Source organism: Notothenia rossii, assembly GCF_949606895.1.
Source record: "Notothenia rossii genome assembly, chromosome: 9".
NCBI classification, from domain to species: domain Eukaryota; kingdom Metazoa; phylum Chordata; class Actinopteri; order Perciformes; family Nototheniidae; genus Notothenia; species Notothenia rossii.
Genome location: NC_136907.1, coordinates 75,160,799 through 75,187,464, shown reverse-complemented (window position 1 = coordinate 75,187,464; position 26,666 = coordinate 75,160,799). Strand labels below are relative to the sequence as shown.

The 26,666-nt window shown below is 40.4% G+C and overlaps 1 protein-coding gene across 1 annotated transcript; it reads right to left on the bottom strand.

Annotated features, from left to right (window-relative positions):
- Positions 1-4,295: 4,295 nt before the first annotated feature.
- Positions 4,296-16,050, bottom strand: LOC307018630 (uncharacterized protein). The gene is made up of 2 exons (XM_079648961.1): positions 15,565-16,050; positions 4,296-5,894 (listed from the first exon to the last, which is right to left on the bottom strand). Exons 1-2 carry the CDS (start codon positions 15,809-15,811, stop codon positions 4,981-4,983), a joined length of 1,161 nt encoding a protein of 386 aa, XP_079505087.1. The 5' UTR covers positions 15,812-16,050; the 3' UTR covers positions 4,296-4,980.
- Between the last annotated feature and the right edge of the window lie 10,616 nt (positions 16,051-26,666).

Sequence of the window (26,666 nt, the reverse complement as noted above, 5' to 3'; positions counted from 1 at the left end):
ACCTTTATTCAAACATTAAAGAATACTTTAAATTAAGGCCTTCTTTTAAATAAGAAAAATACGTTGGGGGTATCTACAGATGAATATTAAGCCTGACAAAGTACTTAAAGTCTAATATATTGCATAGTTTGTTGTTGGACTTGACAATCAACTTTCCTGCACTTATATTAAACCTTATGTTGTGTTCGGGGGTCCCGTGACCCGTTTCAAGTTAAAGTTATATAATAACTACGCTCTAGTTTTATCGGAACAAGGCTTCATGATATCCTCCACAGCAGCTATAGAAACACTACAAAACTTATTTTGACAATTTTAGCCAAGTCTGAAGGTCTCTAAAAAAAAAAGTGTATAATTTGGTGTTGGGGTCTGGGGAGAACCAGCCGAATTGTTGTGGGTGACTCGGGGTCAAATTTGGCCCAATCAAGATTCATTGTTGACTTTAGACACCCACCCTAAATTTAAATATTTATTTAGAAAGAACATACAAGGATCAGATGAGGTTTCATAGAATATATATATATATTAGGGCCAGGACTTTAACGCGTTAATTAAGATTAATTAATTACACAAAAATTAACGCATTTTAATTGCACTTATTTTTGCACCGCGGAACGTTTCTCACTGGATGAGTTTCAGGGGTAACGTTCATGACTTCAGACAACAACAAAACATAGTGAACAATAGTCAAACATGAACGAAGAAGCTGATGAGACCGCTTTGGTTGGCCCCGTGGATGGGACATTTTGTTTTAAAAAACGGACGGATGGAAGCGTCGATAAGAGCACGGTTGTTTGCAAATTATGCAAAAAGGAATTTGCATATCACCGCAGCACATCAAGCCTCAAGTATCACCTCAATGCAAAACATATAGCAGCTAGCATGGAAGCTAGCGTGGACGTTAGCCCGACTCGGAGTACAAGGACCCACACCCAATTCACGTTGATCAAACAGTGGCCTATGCAACAGAGAGATTTTATTTTTCATCAGGATATTGGAAGAATAGGAGGGATTGAGGTCAATCACTGGCACTTTTTTTATTTTATTTTAAATGGTACAGTACACTTTATGTTGAACTATTTATTATGTTGTTGGTGCAACTGGCACTTTATGTTGAACTGTTTATTGTTTTGGCCAACGTTATTGAGAGAGTTGGACTGAAATTGATTAGATTTTTTAAATCAACTGTTGGTAAATCAACAAAGTCTGTTATGGCCTCTGAAGCAACAGAGAGATGTTTTCTAATAGTCAGGGTTTCCAATGTTCTGAATGTACTTGAAAGTATTGTGTTATACTTAAAAAACAAAGTGTTATAGTTTACAGAAGGTCTACCTACCTATAGGCTACCTGAATCTCTGAAATGTACTATATTCCTAAATATGCTATTGCTACACTTTATGGCCAGTGAACCACCTTGAAAAAAATAAACAATGTTTTGTCGCTTAAGCTTATGTATTCAGTCATTATTCAATTGTATACTAAAATCCATGTGAAAAAAATTGCTTCTCACTGTTCTCAGGTCAAATATTTATATGTGATTAAAAATGCGATTAATTTCGATTAATTAATTACAAAGCCTCTAATTAATTAGATTACTTTTTTTAATCGAGTCCCGGCCCTAGTTAAAACTTTTTACGGTTAAACAGAAAAGTTTCAAATCCCCTGTTACCTGTAAGAAAACTAAAGCTCAGAAACATTGTTAAACAGAGGATTGGCATTCATATCACCTGACACCATATCTGTCTTCATGCCATATCTCACTTTAACCACATGTGGCAGTGCTGCCTCTTAACCCATTCATATTACACCCTTTATGTATACACAAGTTATTGAGCCGTTTCCGCTCTACATCCTGAACTCCTCCCTTCGATGCAATGCACTTCCGTTTTGGCGGACTGGGTTTGTTTTGCTAGCTAGCTCCGTTGTGCCGACAAAGCACTGATATCGCAGAGACAAAGAGGATATAACAATTACAACATGAAGAAAAGTGGTTCGGGAACTACGTGTGCGGTAGTTGGTTGCAATCACTCGAGAAAGCACCTGAACGAGTGGTTAGATAGAGAGTGCTACGACCACAAACCAGCACCCAGCACCCAGCCATGTTGTTCATTAAATACAGATAAACACAACAAATACTGCATGCATTGTATTTTTTAATATTATATATGAATATTTTCATAGTGATGTAATTGTGTGGGCTGCTTTTATATTTTAATTTGTAATACCTGTTAGGATTAAACATGTGATCTTTCTTGTTGAAGCCATTTCTTTAGTTTCCTCTCAACAATTAATTAATTCAGTGTTATTTATGTACAGTATGAGCTTAATATGAATGATAAACTGTGTTAAAAGAAATTGTAGCACTCTAAGGAACATATGAAATGCAATAATGCAATAACAGTGCAATAATGAAATTAAATTACATCAAACTTTATTTTCACTCAAACAGTACAGGCACATATGATATATTGCACAGCATAAAGAGATCATGTAAATTGTGCATTATGTAAACAACAGACAACTGTTGGCTCCTGTGGGCATGACCTAAATAAGGCAGTTTATTTTGGTTTAATGCTGGGCCACGTCGTCATGTTATCCTCCCAGTTTTGCACTGAATTCGGGTGGGGGAGAGTAACGCCATCTCCAGTCAAAGAAGTAGAATCGTGTTCCCAAGCTAGCATCACTGTTAGCATCGAAATCGCTGTGTTTACACCAGTGCCCGTCTGACTGTTTACATCGGTTTACACCGACAGACGCTGTGCAAAAGACTTCCGGCGGAAATGAAGTGCATTTGTGTAGTGTCATGGCGCTACCCGTGTTTTGGCGCGTAAACTTGTCTATACAGTCTATGATTCCAGCAAATTAAACTACAAGCATTAGATTTCTCACTAAACTGTGTTCCTCAGATCAGGGGAATGTTTTATGAGTGGCATTAAACTGCAGTGTGATCTCATATGAACTTTGAGGTGAGGTTTCCGGTCCGAATTGGTGCCACTGAACCACTTTCCCATACGCTGCTGGTGTGTTGTGCTCATTTGATCTCTCGTTTCTTTGCTGCAGAATCTATACTTACATATTGATCTCTACTGTGGTCTAGCTGTGTAAGAGCCAAACAGAAATAGGTATTTTTTATCAATCTGACTCCACAAAGTTGTAGTTATTGAAGTAATACTTGAGGTAATAAAAGCTGTTGCTTCTGCTGTTGATAATTCAGTGTCATGCATAAACTGAATGTACATTTAACATAAGGAGCATAACTTAAATATGTTACTATTTCACTTCAGCTGCCACCTGTGGCACTGCACACAGCAGATACAATGGAGCAGGGATCTTTCTTCAATTGCATTATCAGTGCTACATTTTGTCAAACTATATAATTAATAATCCAACCAGCAACAAGGCTGGATTTGAAATGTAATGAAATGCACATTTGGGGTATTAATTATACCAATTACACGGATTAGGGCGACACCATCTGGTCACAACTTTAAATATTTGACCATGTTTATGTGCAAATTAAGAACTCTTACTGGTTCAGAACCTTTTTCCTTAAGTGAGTCCCTTTTCTTTTCTGACTTTATGGGTATTTCACTTTATATTAAATCCATAACAATAAGAGTGCAGAACATCTAATACACTTCACTATGAATCCAGAACAATACAACTGCAGCAGTATGGATAAAGCGAGATGTTTGCATGCATTTTGAGCAGATTTGGGCAGAATCCAGCAGACTGGATCATGCTGTTCATCCTATGTAATCTATATGTAAAGAAAAAAGTCTAAATATTTAAGATAAAGCTGCGAAACAGCCTCAATAATTGGCAGCAAAAATGTAAGGTTTTTTTAATTGGCATAAAAGGATACATGTTGAGATAGTAAGTTCTAATATCTTAAGAGAAGTGCTTGAAAATTAAAAAATACAAACTCTTTTGGCTCCTTCCTGTCTTTCTTTGTCTTTCTTGGCTTTGTACTGGCTATCTTCAAGCTCTATCCCTGATCATTTTCAGAACCTGAAGGCTCTATACGGACTATCTTCTGGTTCTTTTCGGGATCCATCCACTATCTCTTGTCTCTGTCCAGTGAATTACATTTTTGTTACTGGAGCACATAAAGCATACAACAGATACTTTCAAAATTATCGGAGCACGAAGTGGAAGCTTGGACGAAACACAGCGGACTTCTAAATAATGAACACCCGCAACTTGGAAGAAATAAAGTTGGGTTTAATGCGTTCTAATATTGCAATGCAAACCCATGATGTAATGACAGTAATTAAGAATCATTTAGTCATTGAATGCTCATTTCAGTAGATTTAATCAAATAAAACATACAAATATTGGACATGGCCTCAAGACTGTAACCTCTTCACATTCTGCTGAAATAGTCAATTACTAGCCATATCTTACACATTGCTGTTTTGAATCATTAATATGTGGATGACGTAACATTTATGCCATCTGCTGGAAAGAAGACGTATCGCTCTGTTGGTGTTGTTTAGACAACAACTGAGTGAAGCTCTCATTTCATAAACAATCTTTGAGTACAGACACCGTCCCGCAGAGAGCACACAACCCAACAGCACGTTTTAGGTCTAGCATCACTTTACAAAACGTTTGCATTAAGACACTAAGACTAGCTGGTCCCTTGTAAAGGTCAGTCCACCTTAAATGAGCAGTGGGTGATCAGCAGGTGAAAGGCAGGACACGGGAACTTGGTCCTGAGGAGATGTAACAATTATTAAACAAGAAACAGTCGAGTTAAGGGGTCAAAGAAATGAACATTTGTGATTATTAGCGGATCGGTTGCAGGTGGGTGAAATCAGGCTTAGGGAGTAAAGTATTACATGTAACAGCATTAGGTCATCAGGATACAAAATAGACACATGTATTCCCTTGCAGTTAAAGAAGCAGTTGACGACCAACACACTTGTGTCTTTTGAAACGATTACGCCATTTAAATCATTTGTCACAAACATTGCAGCTCTATTTTTCATCTTCTGTGTGGACTCTCATGTGTCTCTTTAAATTTCCACCCTGCACAAAAGATTTGGTACAAACTGAGCAGCTAAAGGGTTTCTCTCCTGTGTGGATTTTCATATGTGACTTTAAACTTCCACTCTGTGAAAAAGCTTTCTTACAGACTGAGCAGTGTGGTTTCTCTACTGTGTGGACTATCTTGTGTCGTTTTACATATTTTTTCTTTGAAAAAGCTTTCTTACAGACTGAGCAGCTGAAGGGTTTCCCTCCTGTGTGGACTCTCATGTGTTCCTTTAAATTATCATTCCGTGAAAAAGCTTTCTTACAGACTGAGCAGGTGAATGGTTTCTCTCCTGTGTGGATTCTCATGTGTGCCTTTAAATGTCCACTCTTTGAAAAAGCTTTCTTACAGAGTGAGCAGCTGAATGGTTTATTTTCAGCACTACGTCGTGGATCACTGACAGATTGATGTCTATTTTTCAGTGAGTTTGAGCCTGATGCAGGTTCTCTGGTCTCTTTCCAATCAGCACTGTCTTCAGTGTCAGGTTCAGAAGAGTCTCCAATGTCGTCCTCAGTCTTTGGTTGTAAACTGATCTCTGGATCTGAGTTCCTGGCTGGTTCTCGACAGTCATCTCCATCAGCTTCTGTTTCCATGTGTTCAGTTTGTCTTTGATGAGGCTGTGAGGACTGAGGTCTCTCTTTATCATCTTCACTCTTCACAGGGTCAGGAGTGAAAGTGGATTTGTCGATATCAGCCTCCTCCAGCTCCTGAAGCTGCTCTCTCTCCTGACTGATCCTGAGTTCCTCCTGTTCCTGCTTAATGTTTGGGGGGGGCTCTGGGTCCTCCTGGTCCAGACTGGTGCTCCACTCCTGCTGGTCAGGGAGAAGCTCTTCTTTAACCACCACCGGCAGCTGGACATCTGCAGCAAACAGGAAACACACAGTCAGAACAAACTGTTAAGTGTTAGCATTTAAAAATATAATCACCATTACAATGGGAGAGATTTTGCAGCCCTAATTAATGCCTTTATTTTTATATTTTCACCTTATCTTTCTTAGTCCCACCTATTGTGTATTTTTGTTGGCTCAATTCACCTCATGTAGCCCAGCCCCTTTCCACTTCCAGTTAAAAATGAAAGGTTTTTTTCTTCTGGCGTAGCACTAGCTGCAATGTAAACAATGAATTGTATTTGGGATCGTTCACAGATACACTACGCCTACAGTATAGAATTTAAATACTCGGTTACAAATTCAAATCCTGCATTCAAACCTTAAGTAAAAGTTAACAGATAATGTTACGGCACCTTCTTATGTAAAAGTAATGATGGTGCAGTAAAATGTTCCCTGTCAGGGTTTAATTTATGATGTTTCTTGATTATTTCGTATGATGCATTTTACTGCTGCACATGTTCAAAGTTGCGCTTGTATAAATGATTATAGATGAGGGAACCTGATAAATATTAAAATGTGTGTGTTTTTTATATACAGTACCAGTCAAAAGTCTGGACACCTTCTCATTCAATGTTTTTGTTTATTTTAATTTGTTTCTACTTTGTAGATTAATACCAAAGACATCAAAACTATGAAAGAACACATATGGAATGATCTAGTTAACAAAAAAGTATTACAAAATCAATAATATGGTTTTCATTTTAGATTCTTCAAAGTAGCCCCCTTTTGCCTTGATGACAGCTTTGCACACTCACACAGGTAGACACCTGGAATGGATTTCAATTAACACGTGTGCCTTGTCAAGAGTCAATGTGTGGAATGACTTGCCTTCTTAATGTGTTTGAGACCATCGGTTGTGTTGTGCAGACGTAGAGTTAGTGGACAGAACAGTGGAAAGGCCTATTTGACTGCTGTTGTAATCCATATTATAGCAAGAACGACTCAACCCAGTAAAGAGAAACGACCGTCCATCATCACTTTAAAAAATGAAGGCCAGTCGATCCGGAAAATGTCAAGAACTTTGAATGTATCCTCAAGTACAGTCGCAAAAACCATTGAACGCTATGATGAGACTGGCTCTCATGAGGACCCCCCCGGGAAAGGAAGAGCAAGAGTTACCTCTGCTGCAGAGGATAAATACATCAGAGTTACCAGCCTCAGAAACTGCAAATTAAAGCACCTCAGATTAGAGCCCACATAAATGATCACAGAGTTCTAGGAGCAGACAATCTTAAAAGGTCCCATGACATGGCCATTTCTACAGATCATAATTCCATTGTTGAGGTCTACTAGAATAGATTTACATCGTTCAATGTTCCAAAATCACATTGGTTTTCTCCTGGTTAGGGGAGGGAAACTCTGGGTCCTACGGCACGTGGTGTGGCTGGCTCGGGTTCCCTCCTTCTGTTTGTTTCTTTTGACCAGTCCTCCAGACCTCTTATGGTCTGCCGGATTGCTTGTGTGAGTAAACGGCTGTACTTCAATACATGATCGTTATCAAGTACTAGTTTTTGCGTGTATTTTTTTATGTTGCAGGTCTCCCCACGAGCCACTACCACGGAGTAGAGGGCGTGTCGTAACAATAGACACGTCTTTTCTGTGTTAGAGTGTTACTCGCTACAGGGTGTACTTTGAGGGTTTGTGACTCTGCCAACCGTTAGCAGAAAAAGCTACATAACACACAAGGGGACGGGTAATGACCGGAAAAGCATGACATGGGACCTTTAACATGCACTGTTCAGAGGACACAGCGTGGATTAGGCCTTCATGGTCCAATTGCTTCAAAGATCCACTACTGAGGATGAACAAGAAGAAGAAGAGAATTATTTGGGCAAAGAAACACAAGGATTGGACATTATCATACTTTGGTCTGATCGGTCCAAATTAGAGATTTTTGGCTCCAACCTCCGTGTCTTTGTGAGACGCAGAGAAGAAAAGGTGAGCGGATGGTTTCTGCATAATTGGTTCCCACTGTGAAGCATGGAGGAGGAGGTGAGATGGTGAGATGGGGGGGGGGGGGGGGGATGCTTTGCTTGTGTCAGTGGTGATTTATTCAGAATTCCAGGCACCCTTAACCAGCATGGCTAATATATATATTATATATATTATATATTTAAGCAATAGCTCACGACAGGCTTCTCGTCGGGCTGAACCACACCCCTTAGCTGTGATATAATGAGCATATATCACGGCCTGAAGTGAGCTATTGCTTTTATAAAACGGTTACCAAGTGTGGCAATATGAAAGAAAAATACACACTCTAATTTAAATAGTTTTTATTAGTAAAAAATGATGTTCAAAATAAAATAGTCCCTCCGTTGCCTTCTGCACAAAACATAGTGCGTTGTGGTTGCTATGCAACAACACTAACAGCTAACGAACATATTAGACAGAGAGCGTTGATCCATGAATTGGTTGTTTATTTACATTAATGTGTATGTTGCTGTTTATTGTGCACCCACTGAAATACTGTCCAGCATCAGTAGCATGGCTAACGTGGTCACTTGTATAGGTTGAGGTTGTTCTAGGCTGTTGCTTGGCGTGGCAAGAATATTGCTTCACTTTCTCCGGTCCCCGAGATTCGGATTCTAGTAGCTCTGGAGAGAGTTTTCGCACCTGTGGCCACTAACGGTCATAATTTCTCTGCTTTGTTTCAAGACCCGCATCAGAAAGCTTTTGAATGGTGGTACTTTTCCAGTTGGTCTACCTGCTCTTCACGTAGCTCTGCATGTCGTCGTTAGGTGCTTTTTTTTCTGGAGATAGGCACTGCTCAATCCACTCCTCCATAGTAAGACCCAGGTTGAAGTTAATCTTAAATGTTTCCATCTTATGCTTTGTAAGTTTGTTTCGTAACGGAATTAATGCAAATATATTTATAAAACTGACAAGTCAAATCAAGCAATCTGATTGGTCGATAGTGTTTTTGCAGACCTCTTTGATTACATATTTGAAAACATCGTTGCTTGCTTTAAAAGTAGCACAATTCATTATGTCAAACCTTGGAAAGTGTCTAGATATCCCTGCAGCAAACTGTAGTTTGCTTTTCAGCCCAACGGTATACTGTTTTTCTCAGACGCGGAGGGATACTGACTTGTTGTGAAAAGTAACTTACAATTCTACACGTGGTATACGCTCAGTATATCACGGCTAAGAACCAATCAGATTGCTTGATTTGACTTGTCCGTTTTTATAAATATTATAAATAAATGTTGGCACTAATTGATTGATGACATTTTACATTAATTTATATTAACGTTTTAATTACTTAATGACCCTTGTACTAGTTCCCCTATTCTTTATCAAGTAACATTTTAGATTTTTAATTTATTATTGAACATATTTATTTATTCATTGATTTCTTTATGAATTATTCTCCTTCAATTTGAATGAATCCAAAGTGTTTGTTTTTATTTGCTTTTACTAGGGGTGTAACGGTATAGGTACCCGTACCAAAATTATTCGGAACGGGCCCTTCGGTTCGGTACACATGTGTACCGAAGTGTACCGAACTAATATAACGTTAAACGTAAAAAATTGAGAACGTGAACAACTTTTTGGAAGTAATCTCAGGTGCTGCGTCGCAGCATTCAGAGTAATTTGCTCACATAGGGTTCAACGCGTCATAGAGCGACCAAGCCATTTCATTGGACGAAAGGCATACTATGAGAGCTCGTCACAGAGATGCGTTCAAATTTAGTCAGTAATTTGAGGAACTGTCGAAATGGCGAACACAGATAAAGTTGAGCTCGAATATCTTCCTGCATCATTGAAGTCTCCGGTTTGGGAACATTTTGGTTTCGCAGTTACGTACAAGGATGACGGAAAAAAGACAGGTGGACCGAACCAAAGCTTTTTGTCGGCATTGTTCAACTAAAATTGGTTACGCGTCTGGCAATACATCAAACTTGACCAAAAGAAAAAAAAAACTGAAGTACAAACCCAACTCCCACTAGCATTTAAGCCTCCACCACTCGCAAAAAGTACAGACCGAGCCAAAGCTATTACAAACGCCAAATATCCTTATGTAGACATATTAGCAAAGCGCTACCTGGCTGTATCTGCTACCTCTGTCCCTAGCGAGAGGGTGTTCTCCACAGCAGGAGACATTGTTAGTGCCAGCAGATCTGCCCTTTCGGCAAGCAATGTGGACAAGTTAATTTTTCTTTAAAAAAACATGAAAATACAATGACAAGCAAGCAAATCCTAATGTCAAGCTGGCTGCTTCGGTACTAGTGTTAGAGCCAGTATTTTTTATTTTATAAGAAAGGCCACCTAATTGTGACGTCTGTAGTCAAGGCACTATAAAGGACTACAATTCCCACGGCGCCTGTGCTAAAGCCACAGTGATGGGCAACCTGTTGAGAGACGCCGTCGAGGAACAGTTTTTAACCGTACCGTACACGTCGTACAAATCGTACAAGTACCCTTTAAGTTATGAAATTATAAGCATTATCAAGAAAGAAAGAATACCTAAGTTGTTTGTTATTTTATTTGAGTTTTGCCTATTTCTTTTGAATATTTTAAAGGCCTATTTTCTTTGTTGCATGTGCAAAGTTTTGTTATGTTATTTTGAGCAAACACATCGCAACATCTTCTATACCATCGGAGGCCAAGCAACACCTCAAACTGTGAGTAATTTAAGGAAAGAAACGAGTTAGAACAGTCTGTTCAAGGCGTCTATAATGGCTTGATGGAAAGACAAGGAAGGAAGCCACGACATTGTTAAAAACTTGCAGTGCTTCCCTGATCCATAAATGCGTGAGTCTGCACAGTCTGGTTCGAGTTTGACAACTTTATTTGAACTGGGATAATTGGTAGGGTTTGTTGACAACAGGCCCCAGTGTGGTTTCTGCCATTTAACGAGACTAATGCACTACTTGCAGAAGCTGCTTGGGTGTATTTATCAGAGTTGTCTTTTTGTTCAATCCTTTTCTTGTAGATGTGCAATAATGTTAGATGTTTCATTGAACAAACTTCACATTTCATTCTTTTCTGACAGTCTTTGCTTAGATGTCCTTTCGTTAGACAGCCAAAGCATATTCCTTGTGCTTTTCAGCAGTCAATCTTTTCATTGTGAGATTTTTTGTTCATCTTAAATGTTTCAGAGGTGTGTTCTCCTACACAAAATACACAGCGCTTCAGAACAGTAATGCCTTTATGGTCTGATTTTATGTTTTGGAAAGGTTTTTGCTCTTCATTGACTCCTGGGCTTGTCACAGTAACAAAACTACTTCCCTTATAACCACGAGCAGGCTTATTGCTGGGTGATTTGTAAACTTTAATATCCCTTTTTGGCATGACATCCTGTATGTCTCCAAACATGGGGTCTGATACAATGCGTGCATGCTTTTCAATGAAGTCGACCAATATTGGAAACTTTGCTCTTGTCTTATTGTGTTCATAATATGCATATGCAGTTGTTCTCCACTTTTCCCTATGTTTAAATGGGAGTTTCAAGATCACATTTCTCATGTTTGATGTGCTATTCATTTCACCCAAAAAAATGGAACATCTTCCATTGTGTTGCAACATCCACGAAGAAAGATAGTATAAGAATGCAGTGCTTTTCTATCTTTACTCTTGATGGCATTCCAGTTCAACATTTTGTCCAAACAAGCTGCTGCGATTAAGAGTTGATGTCCATAGTTCTCTTGGAGCAGTCTTTTGGCTTCCAAAAAACCCTTTTTAGAATCCATGTATTGGCAACTTTTGACCAAGTCTTTAGCTTGGCCTTCTGTATACTGCTCTAGAAAGAACGGCCTGTCTTTGTAATTGTCAGTTTTATCTTCTATTGTATGTTCGAACATTCTGATGAATGAAAGGTACTGTAATGCTCTCCTTTAAAGATGGGTATTTCTCTGGATGGGAGTAATGTTAAGTGTTGCTCCATCATTAGCATTTCAGTGATTTAATTTTGTCGCTGCATTACTTGAATAAAGTCATTTCTTTCTGTCCGAGTCGAGAGCTTGTCTGACTTAGATGGAGTGATGCTGCTGTGCTGATGCTGCTGCTGTCCTTGTTGTGGGCACTGGTTGTAATACTTGGACATGACCACTAGGGGCTTGAGTTCATTGAATTTGAGTATATGAAACTCTTTTTATTATCCTTCTCCACAGGTTTTCCTTGGTTCTCTTCATCCTGGAAATCATCATTTTCAGCCGGCTGACCAGTGTCAGACTGCTCCTCCCCCACACGTTTTTGTACTGAAGCCCTTCAACAAGATTTGCATGCCAAAGCCAAGAGAACAAAAATCCTCTAAATAACAATGGGTCAGGAGAAAATGATTGACACTTCCTTTGTCAAAGGTCTTGAAGTGAGTTGCATCGAAGGCAATGATTTTTATCAGCTGCCTAAAGTATACACACAAGAGGAAATTCCTGCTGGAAAAGAGCACATTCCCACTCAAGAGACCATAAATAAATGGAAATATCTAAGAGAAATTAAGTTGCCTGAATTGGATTGTGAAATCGGGTTGCTTATAGGAACAAATGCACCAAAGCTAATGGAGCCGTGGAAAATAATAAACACTCAAAATGGAGGACCTTTTGCTGTTAAGACAGTCGTTTCACGAAGCATTGTGAAACGATATGGAGTTATCTTTACCTGTCTAACAACCAGAGCGGTGCACTTGGAAGTAGCTCATTTGTTAGATACAGATTCATGCATTAATGCCTGCAGGAGATGAGGTCAGACAATGTGACTAATTTCGTTGCCACTGAAAGAGAGCTGAAGGAATCTATAAAAGAGTGGAATCTGAGCAAAATAGAACAAGCCCTTAAGAAACGAGTTAGAACTGTCTGTTCAAGGCGTTTAGTGCAGTGGTCACCAACCTTTTTAAGCCCAAGATCACCAACCTCGGCCTAGGTGAAAGGCGAGATCTACCTATTGCAGAATTGAGTGAAAAAGACGGCCCAGACAATGCTTCCAATTTGAGGCCTTTTATATAGGCTAATTGCATCTGAATTACTGTTACAATGAAAGCTCCATAAATAGCTCACGGCATATAAGCAGGGGTAAAGTGCTATTGGAGGGCGGACCTCACCTCCTCTAGGGGGGTCCTCAGCTCCTCTAGGGGGGTTCGGGGGGATGCTCCCCCGGGAAGATTTTTTTTAAAATATTGAAGTTGAAAGCATCAATCTGGTGCACTTTGAGAGCAACATGAAGAGATCTATGGATACCTCTCTCAACACCCAGATGAAACAGAACTGTAAACAGATTTTCTTTATGGATATTTTACAAATCACTCCCCTTTCAAACTGTATTCTTGTTTTACTGCCATATAGTAGGCTATTTCATACCTGTTTTTCATTTATTCTCTTATTGTTTGTATAACTATAATGATCATATGAAGGTGTGCCGCGGAAACAATCTTTTGAATAATTTGTGACAAAACCATTCTAAACACTCAGAGTCCTTTAGCTCACCTGAGCCCCTCAGTCTGACATGGGAGGACTCTCCTCCAGCTTGTTGTGGAGACAGCTCCTTATAATAATAATAATAAATGGAATTTATATAGCGCTTTTCTAGACCCAAAGACGCTTAATGTCCGTTAGTGCAGCTAGCTAACCAGATGCTAACATCACGGTCCCCGCTAGCACCGGTCCCTCTCTCCCCCTCTCTCCCTAAATGCGCTATTGCCACACACACACAGAGCCGAGCTTGAATGACACAAGCACACGTGTATTTCCATGCAACTCTCTGATTGGTCTGGTGACTTGCCTCTGTTGCATTCACTGAACACGGGAAATTGCAGTCCTGCCGTCCTCTCTTGTGTCATGACTCATGATGAGGTTCACGTAAAGCACGGTTAATGTATTATATTATTGAGGTGTCTCAAATATATATGTCAATCAAATGGCACCTGCTAACGGGGTGGTGGATGATAGGTTTACATCTAAAAACGTATTTTTCAAACATTGTTATTTTAATTTTATTTCTTTCTTTTGTTACTTTTTTTTTTTTAACGGTCCGCGATCTACCCGCACCACACTCACGATCGACCGGTCGATCGCGATCGACTGGTTGGCGACCACTGGTCTAGTGGCTTGATGGAAAGACAAAGAAGGAAGCCATGACAACTACAGTTCAAATACAGATTATTTCAGTTCATCGAAATGCTGCACCTTAATGATTATTTTAATATATTTTGTATTTATTTGAGTGAATACATTATTCACAGTTTAATAATAATTAAAAAAACCCAAAAGATATTTTGTGTTTTGTGATAATTTGTTCTGCTGTACCGAAAAGGTACCTAAAAACCGAGATGCATACCGAACCTAAATGTGTGTGTGAACCGTTACACCCCTAGCTTTTACACATTTAAAAAGAAAAGGTGAATAAAGTAGCACATTAAAACTAAAGTATCAATGAATGTCACCATTAACCAACTAGTTAGACCCTGCAGAAAAACGCGATTGTGCGATCGCAGAATTTACCGCATAATCAGCAAAATAGCGCAGATTTTTTAAAAGGCCGCATATTTATCAAAAGGCTGCATAATCCCCGCATTTTTCCACACAAAGTTGAGAAAGAAAAAAAGTTAACTCGTGTTGACGTCATCAGCTCGCGCATCACAGAATGTAAACAACACTGTATAGAGTGAACGTGTGGAGCACACACGATAGAGAAAACACCAAGATAAAAAAATCTAATCCATCTAATTTACCGACGAACATTTCTACTAAAGACCGGGCAAAAAGTGGGGGGAAACTATTCTGCACCCCGCGCAACTGTGTGTTGGAGCATAAGAGAAAATCGACGGTGGGGACCCACTTTGATTCATTCAAACATTCGAAAATGCTTCCTGCTGCTGCGGACAAGAAAGCCATTCAACTCACATTCACCGAGGCATCAACCTCCAAAACCCTTTCGAGGGCTACAAGAAACAAAGTGAGTAGCCTACAAGATTGAAGCTGGTCAGATAACGAACGAGTAAATGAAAACAGAATGAGGCGGAGAAGTGTGTGTGTGTGTGTGTGTGTGGGGGGGGGTGAAGATTAAAATAGCCCAATTGCTTTTACAATAAATAAACATTGAATGTGTTTAATTGAATAGTAAAGGGGTTTAACGTTAGTGGCAGGTTGTGTGCGAGAGAGAATAAATAAGACAGCCCAATATTTAAAAAAATTGTTATTCTTTTCCCCCGCATATTTAGCATATTTCGCAACTTCCCGCAATTTCACTGCATAAAATCACATAAAAACCCTGCATGTTTAATCGCATAATCAAGGATTTTAGCCCGCATAATCAAGGATTTTTGCCCGCGTTTTTTCTGGAGGGTCTAACTAGTGCCTACATGTATGGGTAATATTTCAATCAGTAAATTAAATGGCATATTATTTAATGTATGTATTTTTATAAATATATTAATTTTGGTAGGTTTGCTCTTCCGTAATACATTTTAATTGTTATAATAAAGTACATGTGTCTAAAAATACTTATATACTTTTACTTAAATAAGATATGAACGCATTCCTTACACTTTTAATGGAGTATTTTCACAGTGTGGTGTTTGTACTTTTACATCAGGATCTACTACCTGCAGCAAGTGCTGATAGAGGGCCTAAGTGTTATTAATGTGATAATAAAGTGCTACTGAAGAGTGTAAAGTGTTAATTAAGGGTAAAGGGAACAGACCTGCTCTGTGTATCCGAAGCTGAGGCTGTAAAACAGCGTCCAGTAGTTTCTGGAGTCTCTTGTTCTCCTCTTTGGAAAGAGACAGCTCCTCATCGTACTCTGCTATCGTTTTTTCAAATAGAGCAAATATATCTTCAGCAGCAGCAGTGAGTCGCTGCTTCTTCAACGACAGCAGCATTTGGACTTTACTCATGTTTACTAGAGTAACCCCTGCAAACCCCGTTAAACAGACCGTTTCTCTCTCCATCAAACTCTCAATCTGACTAGTGTTGCTAACGTGTTTCCAGCTAGCATGCTAAGCTAGCTCCTATAGTCCGAGGTAAACGCTCCAGAAAAAAGAGCACACAGTCCATTCAGAGGTTTATCCAAACACAAAGATGATGGATCAGTAGCGCTGGAGCTCACACACTTTATCAGGAACACAGAGAGAGAGAGAACCGTAGCAACGAGACGCGCCACCTCGATCCACTTTCTTCTTCTTCTCTCAGTTTTTGGCGGATTGCAAACAACTTTAAGGAGCATACCGCCACCTACTGTACAAGATTGTGTATCACCATATCATCCTATCACCATTTGTGGAATTATACCAACGTGTTGTTTACATTGTTTTAAATTCTTCCAATCAATCCTGTTTCACTCAAATACTTAAGAATGGTCTTCCTGGTAGCTCTTACCCCCTCACCTTCTGTCCCAGTATCCCCATCAGGCTCCACTCCCTTCCTGCCTCTCTGACCCTGTCTCTTAGTTTTTCCCTCTCTGTTTTGTACATGTTGCAGTGTAATATGATGTGTTCCACATTTTCTTTCACTTCACACCCCCTGCATTCTTCAACTTCACTTTTCCCCTTTAAAAACATTGTGCTGTTTAATCCTGTACACTGTAAAAACCGATGGTGTAGTCAACAAAACTCGATTTTTTAATGTAATTTACTTGCCCTAAATTAGTTATTTTTCAATTTGTGTTGAGAACACGGCATGCAAAAGTATACGCGTCGTGCTGCAGCTAGATTTTCCTGTCCTCGATGGACGTGCAAGGAAGAACGGCTTTCCACAGGCTGTTCCAATGTAACTACTTTATTGATCTCCAGGGTATAGTGAATTTGACATGCAATGGTAATTGGATGAACAAAATGAACAACACTAATTTGTCCGATTGCTTCTAGTGTCTTTGCGATCTTGTTACGACAACAAGTGCACGTTAGTGATGGGTCGTTCGCGAACGATTCGTTCTTTTTGAACAAACCTTTGAAGTGAACGAGATGAACTGATTTCTCCCACAAAACGATTCGTTTGTTTGAGTCACGCTGTTCGCGAACGACAAACTTAAAGAACTGGCGGAAACAGTTCAGAACTGTTTTCTACAGTTCTTTTATCTTATATCCCATTCTTTCAAGAGGAGGGTCCCGTTAGGGCCCCTCCGAAATACTGGATGTTCCATCTACACAGAGTTGGACTAAGTTAGACAACTACCACAAATACAATGAAGTACTTTACTGTTGGACTCAGTACTAGTTGGACTTCTACCACAAGTAGCCTACTATGAAGTTATTTTAACTGCATACTTTCAGTTATTCTCTGTCAAACTCCTGTGGCAGAAAATCATTTTATCTCATCAAATATGGCAGAAAACCTGCAGTTCTGAGCTCCGTTACACACACACACACACACACACACACACACACACAGGAGCGGGACATCCTCCTCAACCTGTCCGCCATAAATGCCTCAGAGGACGGATACCTGAACCGTAGCGTCCAGCTAGCTTAGCCACCAGCTTAGCGATAAATACACACAGCGTTGTATTCTCCTCCCCCTGTTGGCCCTAAAAGCTTCAGAGGGCGGATACCTGAGCTCCATAGCGTCCCGTTAATGTGAAACACACACACACAGTGTTAGCGGGACATTCTCCTCCCCTGTCGGGCCTAAAAGCTTCAGAGGGCGGATAGCTGGGCTCCGTAGCATCCCACTAGCTTAGCCGCTAGCTAAAGATAAACATAGATGAGTAAATAGAATATGAATAAATCGTCACCGATGTAGAGGATATCTTTTTTTATTCACTTTGAACTCGGCCAAATGGAGTTTAATGCTTTGGGATTTAAGTTAGGCCACATAGTACGTGCATGGGTTTGAAAGTATTAACGTGCCAGCCTGCTGTAATACATCGTATAGTCAGGCACACATTTATGAGATTTAACAATTGCCAATTATATTTCTTAAATAATATGTAGCCTATTCCCAGAGCATAATTCATGGGGCAACAAGGTGAGGTGTAAAATTTGTTTTAATATCATACATTTTACGCCAGCAAACTTCTGACTTGATCGGAGCACGCTCTCCTCAAAAACAGGGCTGGAGAACAGCAAATACCGTAATGTGAGACTTCCTGTTCCTCTTTGCAGCGATTCTTCAGAAGTTGGACACGTGTTCGCGTTGGATCCTCTTCAAACCATCGTAAAACAAGTAAGCATGCCACCTGAGTTATTAATTACTGCTTTTTAACGAGCAAGTATTAGAAGTATTTGTTGTTCTCGCGTCCCAGGAGAGAAGCTTAAAATAAAGAGACTAATGGAGTCTCTCAATGGTTCAAATGGGTTACTTTAATTAAATGGTGCGGTAATGAAACAAACAGAAGGTGGTGGAGACAAAACAGCTGTGAGTCCCGGGTGTGCAGCGGTGAATAGAGGACGAACAACACTTGTCCGCTATCTATATATACACCTATGGGATTAGTTTTGTATCATAAAGATAAAGCAACACTTTCTCAGAATAAAGCAAAACTATGAGTTTAAATGAAGAAAAAAAACGGAGTCAAGCAAAATAAAATAAATTTCAAAAATAAAACTATAAATTGCAAATAAATCATTTGTGTAATCATGTAAACTATAAGTCTTTTTTCTTTGTTTTAACATATCTTTTTGTTTGCAGTTCTTGTTTCTTCTTTCTCAATGATCAGACTTTTGCTCTCGCTGCAGCCCTCCTCCCAAACTAGGACCACCAGGGTGGATGGAGGGGGTCAGGAGGACGGGCCTGGGCTGACAGCTCACAGCGGAGGGGATCTCGGGCGGACGGCCCGGGTGCAAGGCAGAGACCATGGTGGGGGGTCTCGGGCGGACGGCCAGGGGGCAAGGCAGAGTGCATGGTGGGGGGTCTCGGGCGAACGGCCCGGGGAGCAAGGCAGAGACCATGGAGGGGGTCTCGGGCGTGCGGCCTGGGGGCAAGGCAGAGTCCATGGAGGGGCGAAGACCACAGCGGGCGAACTCAGGGGGCCGAGCATGAGGGCGAAGGCAGCGGCAGGAAGAGTCAGGGGGATGGGGCCAATGGCGAGGACCGCGGCCGGGAAAGTCAGGGGGCCGGGCTCGAGGGCGAAGACCGCGGCTCTCAGGGGGCCGAGCATGAGGGCGAAGGCATTCAGGGGGCCGGGCTCGAGGGCAAAGAACACGGCTCTCAGGGGGCCGGGCTCTCCGTGGAGGGTCACACACATTACCCTCGGAGATGAGCATGTTCAAACGATAAATATTTCCGCTATGAATTAAAATGTACTCGAAAAAAGGCGGGGCTTAGAAATACATGCTCATGACTCATCAACAATGTATCCATTCACCACAGATTTTGGTGGATAGGTCAGTCTGTCTCGGGAAATAGGCACACCAAACCATTGGCTTTTATTAGCCCCGCCCCCGACAAAGTCGGCCATTCTCAAAAATGTTCGTTTTTCATGCATTTTAAGCACATTCTTGCAAACTCCTCCTAGGCCTAGGAAATGGTCGGAAAAATTCCACTCCAGGACAAATTAAGCGCATATCCAATGTCATGCTACATTGAGAAGAAATAGTCTTTCGCTCAAACGGGGAGCTCGGAGGCTAACGGACGGACGGACGGACGGACGGACACACACACACACACCAGCCCTTGTATATTTTATTATGTGAAGCACTATATGGTTTCATGAAAAATATCTACTGTTTATTTGTAGATATCTCCTAAAGCCTACAAATAAAGTGTGAAATGTAAGCCTGTCACATATATTATTGAGCAATATATATTATACACACTGTTCTGCTTTCTGTACTGACCTCAGCAGCTCACTGTAAACATCACGTCACAATGAAAGTAGTTGTATTAAAAAAAGAAATAGCCTAACATCCATGGGAGATGTGATTAGTGAGTAAACAAACGGTAAAGGGCAGAAAGTGTGATGCACATTTGATCATCTCAAATAACTTATAATCACAACGGGAACAGTTTGCAGAGCTGTGCTTCTGTTACGTCCCCACTAAGGTCTAGGGGACCTGGAGACAATAACATACAACCAATAAAAATGAGGGAGTCAGTGTAACAGTTGACAAAAGGTTTATTTGCGTAAACCCAGAACCGAACAGACATATAATTGAAACACTCTGTTGGTGAGGGGGAGGAGGAGTCAAAGGATTGTGCCAAACAAAAGAAACAAGCATAACAAAACCAGGCCTATCTCTACATCTATCCTTTGAAACCAAAACTCAAACAAAAAAACCCTCACTAACTAAACTACAAAGAATTTGACAACAATATACAGGGGTGGCAAACAATCCGCTAACCTAGTGTGTCTGAACATTAGTTAGCTACGTGGTGAGAAATGTACAGGGTACCCCAGACTTACCTAACTCCTCCACCTCTCAACACACACACTTTCAAAAAGGTCAGACAATACAAAGATCATGAGTTGCTCAACACTGCAGGCTTCTTCATCAGCAACAGGCCCAGAGTGAGAGAGAGAAGACTTCCTGGGTGCCTCCTTTATGGTCGGCCCTGGCTGCTGATAGGCCAGCTGAGGGTGAGAGGATCCAATCAGCCATCAGATTCAGGTGCACAGGCAGATTCCGATCAGCTGCTGATTAGCTGTGCAGAAGACAGGGAGAAGAGAGAAACACAGGAGGGAAAGAAAACCCCACAAGTACAGCCTGCCTGGCACGTAACAGCTTCGTTGACATAAGTCCAGACATGCGTCACACCTCTTTTAAACATCACTGTTGGCTGAAATCGACTACGGAGAATACATCAGTGTACCCTCGGTTGTAGCTCCTCCAGAGAGACTCCTCTCCTCTGCATCAGTGGACTCTCTGTTATAGCTCCTCCAAAGAGACTCCTCTCTCCACTAAATCAGTGTATCCTCGGTTACGGTTCCTCCAGACAGCCTCCTCGATAATCGATCCTCGATGAGCCTTTACAGAAATTTGTTTTCCTTCGGGACGGCGTGCCGACATCCTGGGCCGGCCCTAGACTTTTGGGGGCCCTAAGCGAGCTTTGGCTTGGGGGCCCCCCTCACTCTAGCGCGTTCTCACTACACACAACACGGAACCAACTTTTGTCTTATGATGTTAGCATAAGCACACATATTGTATAAATAAGCATGTAAACACCGTGGACCTAACCTCCTCTAGGGGGGTCCTCACCTCCTTTAGGGGGGTCCGGGGGCATGCTCCCCCGGGAAGATTTTCTTTTTTTAATATTGAAGTTAAAAGCATCAATCTGGTGCACTTTGAGAGAAAAATTAAGAGATCTATGGATACATCTCTCAACACCCATATGAAACAGAACTGTAAACAGATTTCTCTTTATGGATATTTTACAAATCACTTAAGCTGTATTCTTGTTTTGACATATAGTATTTCATAACTGTTTTTCATTTATTCTCTCTGGCTGTCCATCTCATAATGTTTACATAGAAACTAGCTGTCAATAGGAATATCATTCAGAAGAATTATAATTTCTTGCAAAAATCTGTCACAAAAAGAGGTTGCATATTTAAATTCAGGTGTTGTTATGGCAACGTCAGTGGCCAAACAGCCACATTTACTGCTGCAAATACGTTCAAACATGCTGTTGACATGTAAAGCAGTGGCAACTATGCCACCATTTCAGCTGATTGTTTCTCAGAAATACTGTCACATAACATCAGTGTTAGGACTAACGGGTTACTTTGTAACGCGTTACTGTAACGCAACTACTTTTTATGGTAACTAATAGTGTCACTAGTTACCTATTCCCATTAAGTAACGCCGCTATAGTTACTGTGATTTAAATGGGTGCGTTACTGCGTTACATTATGTGATGGGACTGAACCGAATCTCCCTGCGGATGTAACTTACAGGCGAATACAGCGATGTCCTCTCACAGTACCATGGAAAAGTGAAAGTAACCAGAGAGGAGTGATGATTGGTTAACGCGGGGTAACATTTCAGGGTAAGCCAATCAGAGACAGAGTTGGGCGGGTCTTGCCTTATGGGAAAATACACACACGAACACTTGCTAATGCTAACACACACACACACGGCAACGCTCACCACCAGCACACACACACACAATGGCAGATGCAAGTATCAGCGAGAGCAGCAGCGTATTAACAACTTGGAGATATAACCACTATTTTCAATTTGTGGGGATAAAGGACGCAAAAAAATATTACGGTCAAATGTAAACTGTGCGCAGGACAGAAAGCATTTTCTTACTGTGCCACAGAACAACACAAACATTTGTATTTTATTGTTATTATTTTTAAAGTAAAGTAACTTGTTACTAGTTACTTTTATAATTTAGTAACTAATAAAGTAACTAGTTACTTTTGGAGAGCAGTAACTATAACTATTACTAGTTACTTTTTAAAAGTAACTTGCCCAACACTGCATAACATCCATATATGTCAGTGTTAGGTTGATGCTTAGCTAAGCTAACTGTGAAACACTTTAACTGACAGGACTCCGGATCAACTGTGTACTGTAAGGTAGCTTCTAGCTTCATGTCGAACAGTAAGTCAACATTTCCCAGAGAGCTTTCTTTGAAATCACAAGGTAACGCTAAAAAACCTTACATTTAGATTCAGGCATGAAAACGGGTCAGGGGTGAAAAAGGTGAGAAGGATATTATCCCTATAGGGGGGTCCGGGGGCATGCTCCCCCGGAATTTTGAATATTCCATATTTTAAAGCATCTGATGCATTTTGAGATGCATTTTTTTGCCAACCTGGGGAGAGCTGGAGAAACTTAACTTCAGCCATGAGTCAAATATATTATGGCCTTCTTACTAAGTATTATGCAAGACATTTCATGCCAGCCTGTCACTGGGTCTAACATTTACAGTATATGAGGCACAATGTGGTAAGGGCTTAATGCAAATGGCTCAATGCATATGCAGATGGTGGACATACTGTAACTTAACTTGTCTACTCTTCCATCATGACTGACAGCCAATACAATGTTATGCAATTCAGATTTTAATACATTTTATTGGCAAAGATAGCCTAAAACACACAATATAGTGGTTTCCAGCATTATCAAAACATTAAACACTTTTCAGTATTATTCAATACATCCTTTGTACTGAAGTATTCAAAAGTACAAATTACATGTTTAATATAAATGATTTGCTGTGGCCAAATGTTTTCATCGCATTTACAGACCCTTGTAACTCTCTGATACCACCCAATGAATGCACTGACTTGCTTGTAGAACCACGCTACACAAAACAGATTGCAACACCTATAAAAACTATTTTTAAAAAAGGGTCTACTGTATCGACATTTTAAAATTATATTTAAAGAAAAGGCCGATTCTGTGAGCTGCAGCTGACCATGCCCCCCTGCAGGAGAGGGGAGCGTGCTTTGAGATCAGCTGCTGGGCTCTCAGAAGAGGGGGAGAAAAATAGATCTCCCTCCTCCGTGTTTTATTCTTATAGAAGTAAGAAGATAAGTAATGTGGCAGAAACCCTCTTTTTTACGCAGCGGTCCAGACATAGACATCAAACGGCGACACATATTCAGTTGGCAGTTACTTTGGCACTAGGGCAGGGATATCTAGATACTTTCCAAGGTTTGACATAATGAATTGTGCTACTTTGAACGCAAGCAACGATGTTTTCAAATCTGTAATCAAAAAGCTCCTCCAAAACACTATTGAAGCAGTTCCTGCCGTTGCTACGTTAATTCAAACGGTAACAACGGACTATTTTTCTTAGCGGATGCATGTCAATTTAAATAAAACTAATTTTTAAATCAATAAAATCATTTTCTAAATCCATAAAAGCATTTCAATTAATATTGGGAGTCATGTCGTTACTTTGTTGAGAATGTGGCCTTTAATAAGCGGGATAATGTGCACATTGCATAATATGCCGTCATGCCGATCTAGATCCCTCCGCAAAAAAAAAAGAGAACTGGCTCGTTCGCTGGCGCGAGCCGGCTCCCGTCGTTCACTTAAAAGAAGAACCGGCTTGTTCGCGACCGACACATCACTAGAGGCCATAACGGTACGCACCGTGGAAGACCAGACTCAATCACTGCCGCTGAAAGACTCTCTCAGCGGCAGTGATTGGGTCTCGTCTTCCACTCGTCACCCAACGGTGCGTACCATTACGGCCTCTGAACCTACCCCCCCCCCCCTTAAATATTTTCTCATCGAATCTACACGATTCACGTAGGTCACCTATTTTGGTTTCAAAACGGCGAATTTTGCCGAAAGGTGAGTGATTTTCATGCCTGTAGATTATATGACAGTGTTATTTAATATATCTGGCTAGCTATAGCTACTTGCTAACGGTTTAGCTTACCCCCGCGATTCAAAGTAACGTCAACTAGCTGTAATTTATGCTTTGCTTACATGTTCGCATAACTTGGAAGTTTACTGACATTTACATACCTTGTTTACCTGGCTCAAGTGGTGGCTCTGGGGTTGTTGTGTGAGCCACCACTTGAGAATTGTCGTATTTTTTAAGAAAATGTTTTCTTATGTCCATCTTCAAAAACTTTGAGTCCGACTTACAGTTTATTTTAAACATTGTCACAGCTCAGAGGATAGGTACCTGTCAGCCAATAAGACATATGTTTATTTCCATTCAACTCTCTGGTTGGTCTGGTGTCTTGCCTCTGTTACATTCACTGAACACGGGAAATTACAATTCGGCCGTCCTCTCTTGTGTCATGATGAGGTTCAGGTAAAGCACTATAATACATGACTTTGAGAGTAGGCAATCTAGGCATATTAACACAATTAATTAAACATACTTATCACGGCGACGGTGTACTGAGATTTATTTGTTTTTTAAATTTATTTATTTATTTATTTTGCTAGGGGGCCCCTTAGTGGCTGCGGGGCCCTAAGCGGCCGCTTATGTCGCTTAATGGGTCGAGCCGGCTCTGCCGACATCCGTTTCCTGGTCGCTGCCGGAGGACCTGGGAGTCTGGGGGCCTTTCTCACTTTGGTTAAATGGATTCCTTGAGTCCCTCACTTGCGTCATTTCCCTGTGACTAGTCCCTCCCACCAGGGAAGCATGGAGACGCAAGGAAACCACGAGAAGCAGGGAAATGAGTTTTAAGAGCAATGGGACGTCCTTTCCTCCGGAGCTTCGTGAAGCGACGTCCGTTTGTGATGACGCTGCACAGCTGATTGTCTGACAGCAGCCAGCTCTGTCCCCGTTATTTCCACACACACCCCCGCCTCTTTTAGTACACATTTACTGACACAAACATTTGTATCATCTGTTAACCCAAATAAATAAAGATAAAATAAGAACTAATTCTCAGAAAAGATAAACGCCATTCTTAAAATGTATAAACAAACAATAGTTTGATATTGAGTGCACAAAATAAATAAAATAATTGAGAGAAGAAAAAGAGATATTATATATCAAAACCCAGTTAGATTAACATTCATTGGATTGCACACTTTGTTTGTTTGTGTGGATATGTAGCAAATTAACATTTTAAATAGCACTTAATGACTGACTGAATGGAAATGATAATAAATGAAAATGTAAAACGAAAAAAGCGATCATGAAAATGTTTCCAAAAAATGAATAAAATGATTTTTGACCACTTTGTTGTTCAGATATATCACATATTTGTAACTAAATGATACATTAATTGACACAAAACACAGTATAAACTGAGGAGTGACTCCCGTGAGGTTCATGTATTTTCTTCACTCCACTGGGAAACTGCTCATGTCAAGAAGCATCACATCAGTGCATGCACTGCATCGTCCAATCAGTGAGCGATACACAGTAAGGGGGCGGGGCGAGTGTCTGAGGATTTCATCGGAGGATGGTCTGGTGGTTCCTCGATTATAGCTCCTCCATTATCGCTCCTCGTTCCTCCGACAAAAATAAGGCTATTGGGACGCTACTCAAGATGGCGCTGACAAATCAACTTCCGGTGAGACAGAGACCGATGAGCGAGGAAATGAAAAATAAGAGAAGTGAGAAAGGCCCTGGGACGCGGGACGACCGGCTGCCCTCCCCGACAGGCGCATGGACGCGAGGGCCTGCTCATCACTGCGCGCACATTTGCGACCACAGTTTTAATTATTTAGTTTTTTTCACAATGGAAAATATGTTTTGCATCTTCAAAGACGCATGTTGTGTACATCAATAAAAACTAAATCTGCAAAAAATTAAATTAAATGTTTTCATGCAATAAAACAAGAAAAAGTCCAGCGGGGGTGAATACTTTTCCAAGGCACTGGAATGACACAGAAGGATGGAGCAAGTATGGAGCCATGGCCACTCCATAGTGTTACTAAACTGCATGACAATAGGATAACATATTGTATATCAATGATAAGTTATTGCAGCATTTTATCAAAATTCAGAGCTGACATTTCTCTTCGATTGCTTCAAGCAATACAAATACTTCATGTGTTTCCACTGAAATTCAGTTTACAGGGAAACCTATGTTCAAAGTACATTAGTGCTGATTTAAGAGAACTTAAAGATCCATATTCGATAAAGGAAATATTTATAAGAATTAGTGATACTAAGGGACACATACTAAAGTAAAATGTGAAAATATCCACAATTTCTCAGGATCCTGTAGATTATGGGAAACATTGAAACATAAGATAAAACATGTATTTAAATTCAAATGTAGAGAATTAAATAAAGCTAAAATAGTAAATATGTTACTCTAATCAAACAGTATATTATTTTAAAACAGATTAAAGTTCAATCTAAAACGGGTGAAGAAAATATTTCTCATTTAAAAACTGAAATGGACTAAACCAGGAATTATCATATGCAATACATATCACATCTGAAATAGATAATAGAGGAAACTTAACTTATGCCATTAACGTT

Bases quoted from the DNA above. Each gene is read 5' to 3' on its own strand.
- LOC307018630 (XM_079648961.1), bottom strand. From the start codon at position 15,811: ATGGAGAGAGAAACGGTCTGTTTAACGGGGTTTGCAGGGGTTACTCTA. The intron at 5,895-15,564 runs GTCTGTTCCCTT...TGTTTGCTGCAG, and splicing joins GCTTCGGATACACAGAGCAG to ATGTCCAGCTGCCGGTGGTG.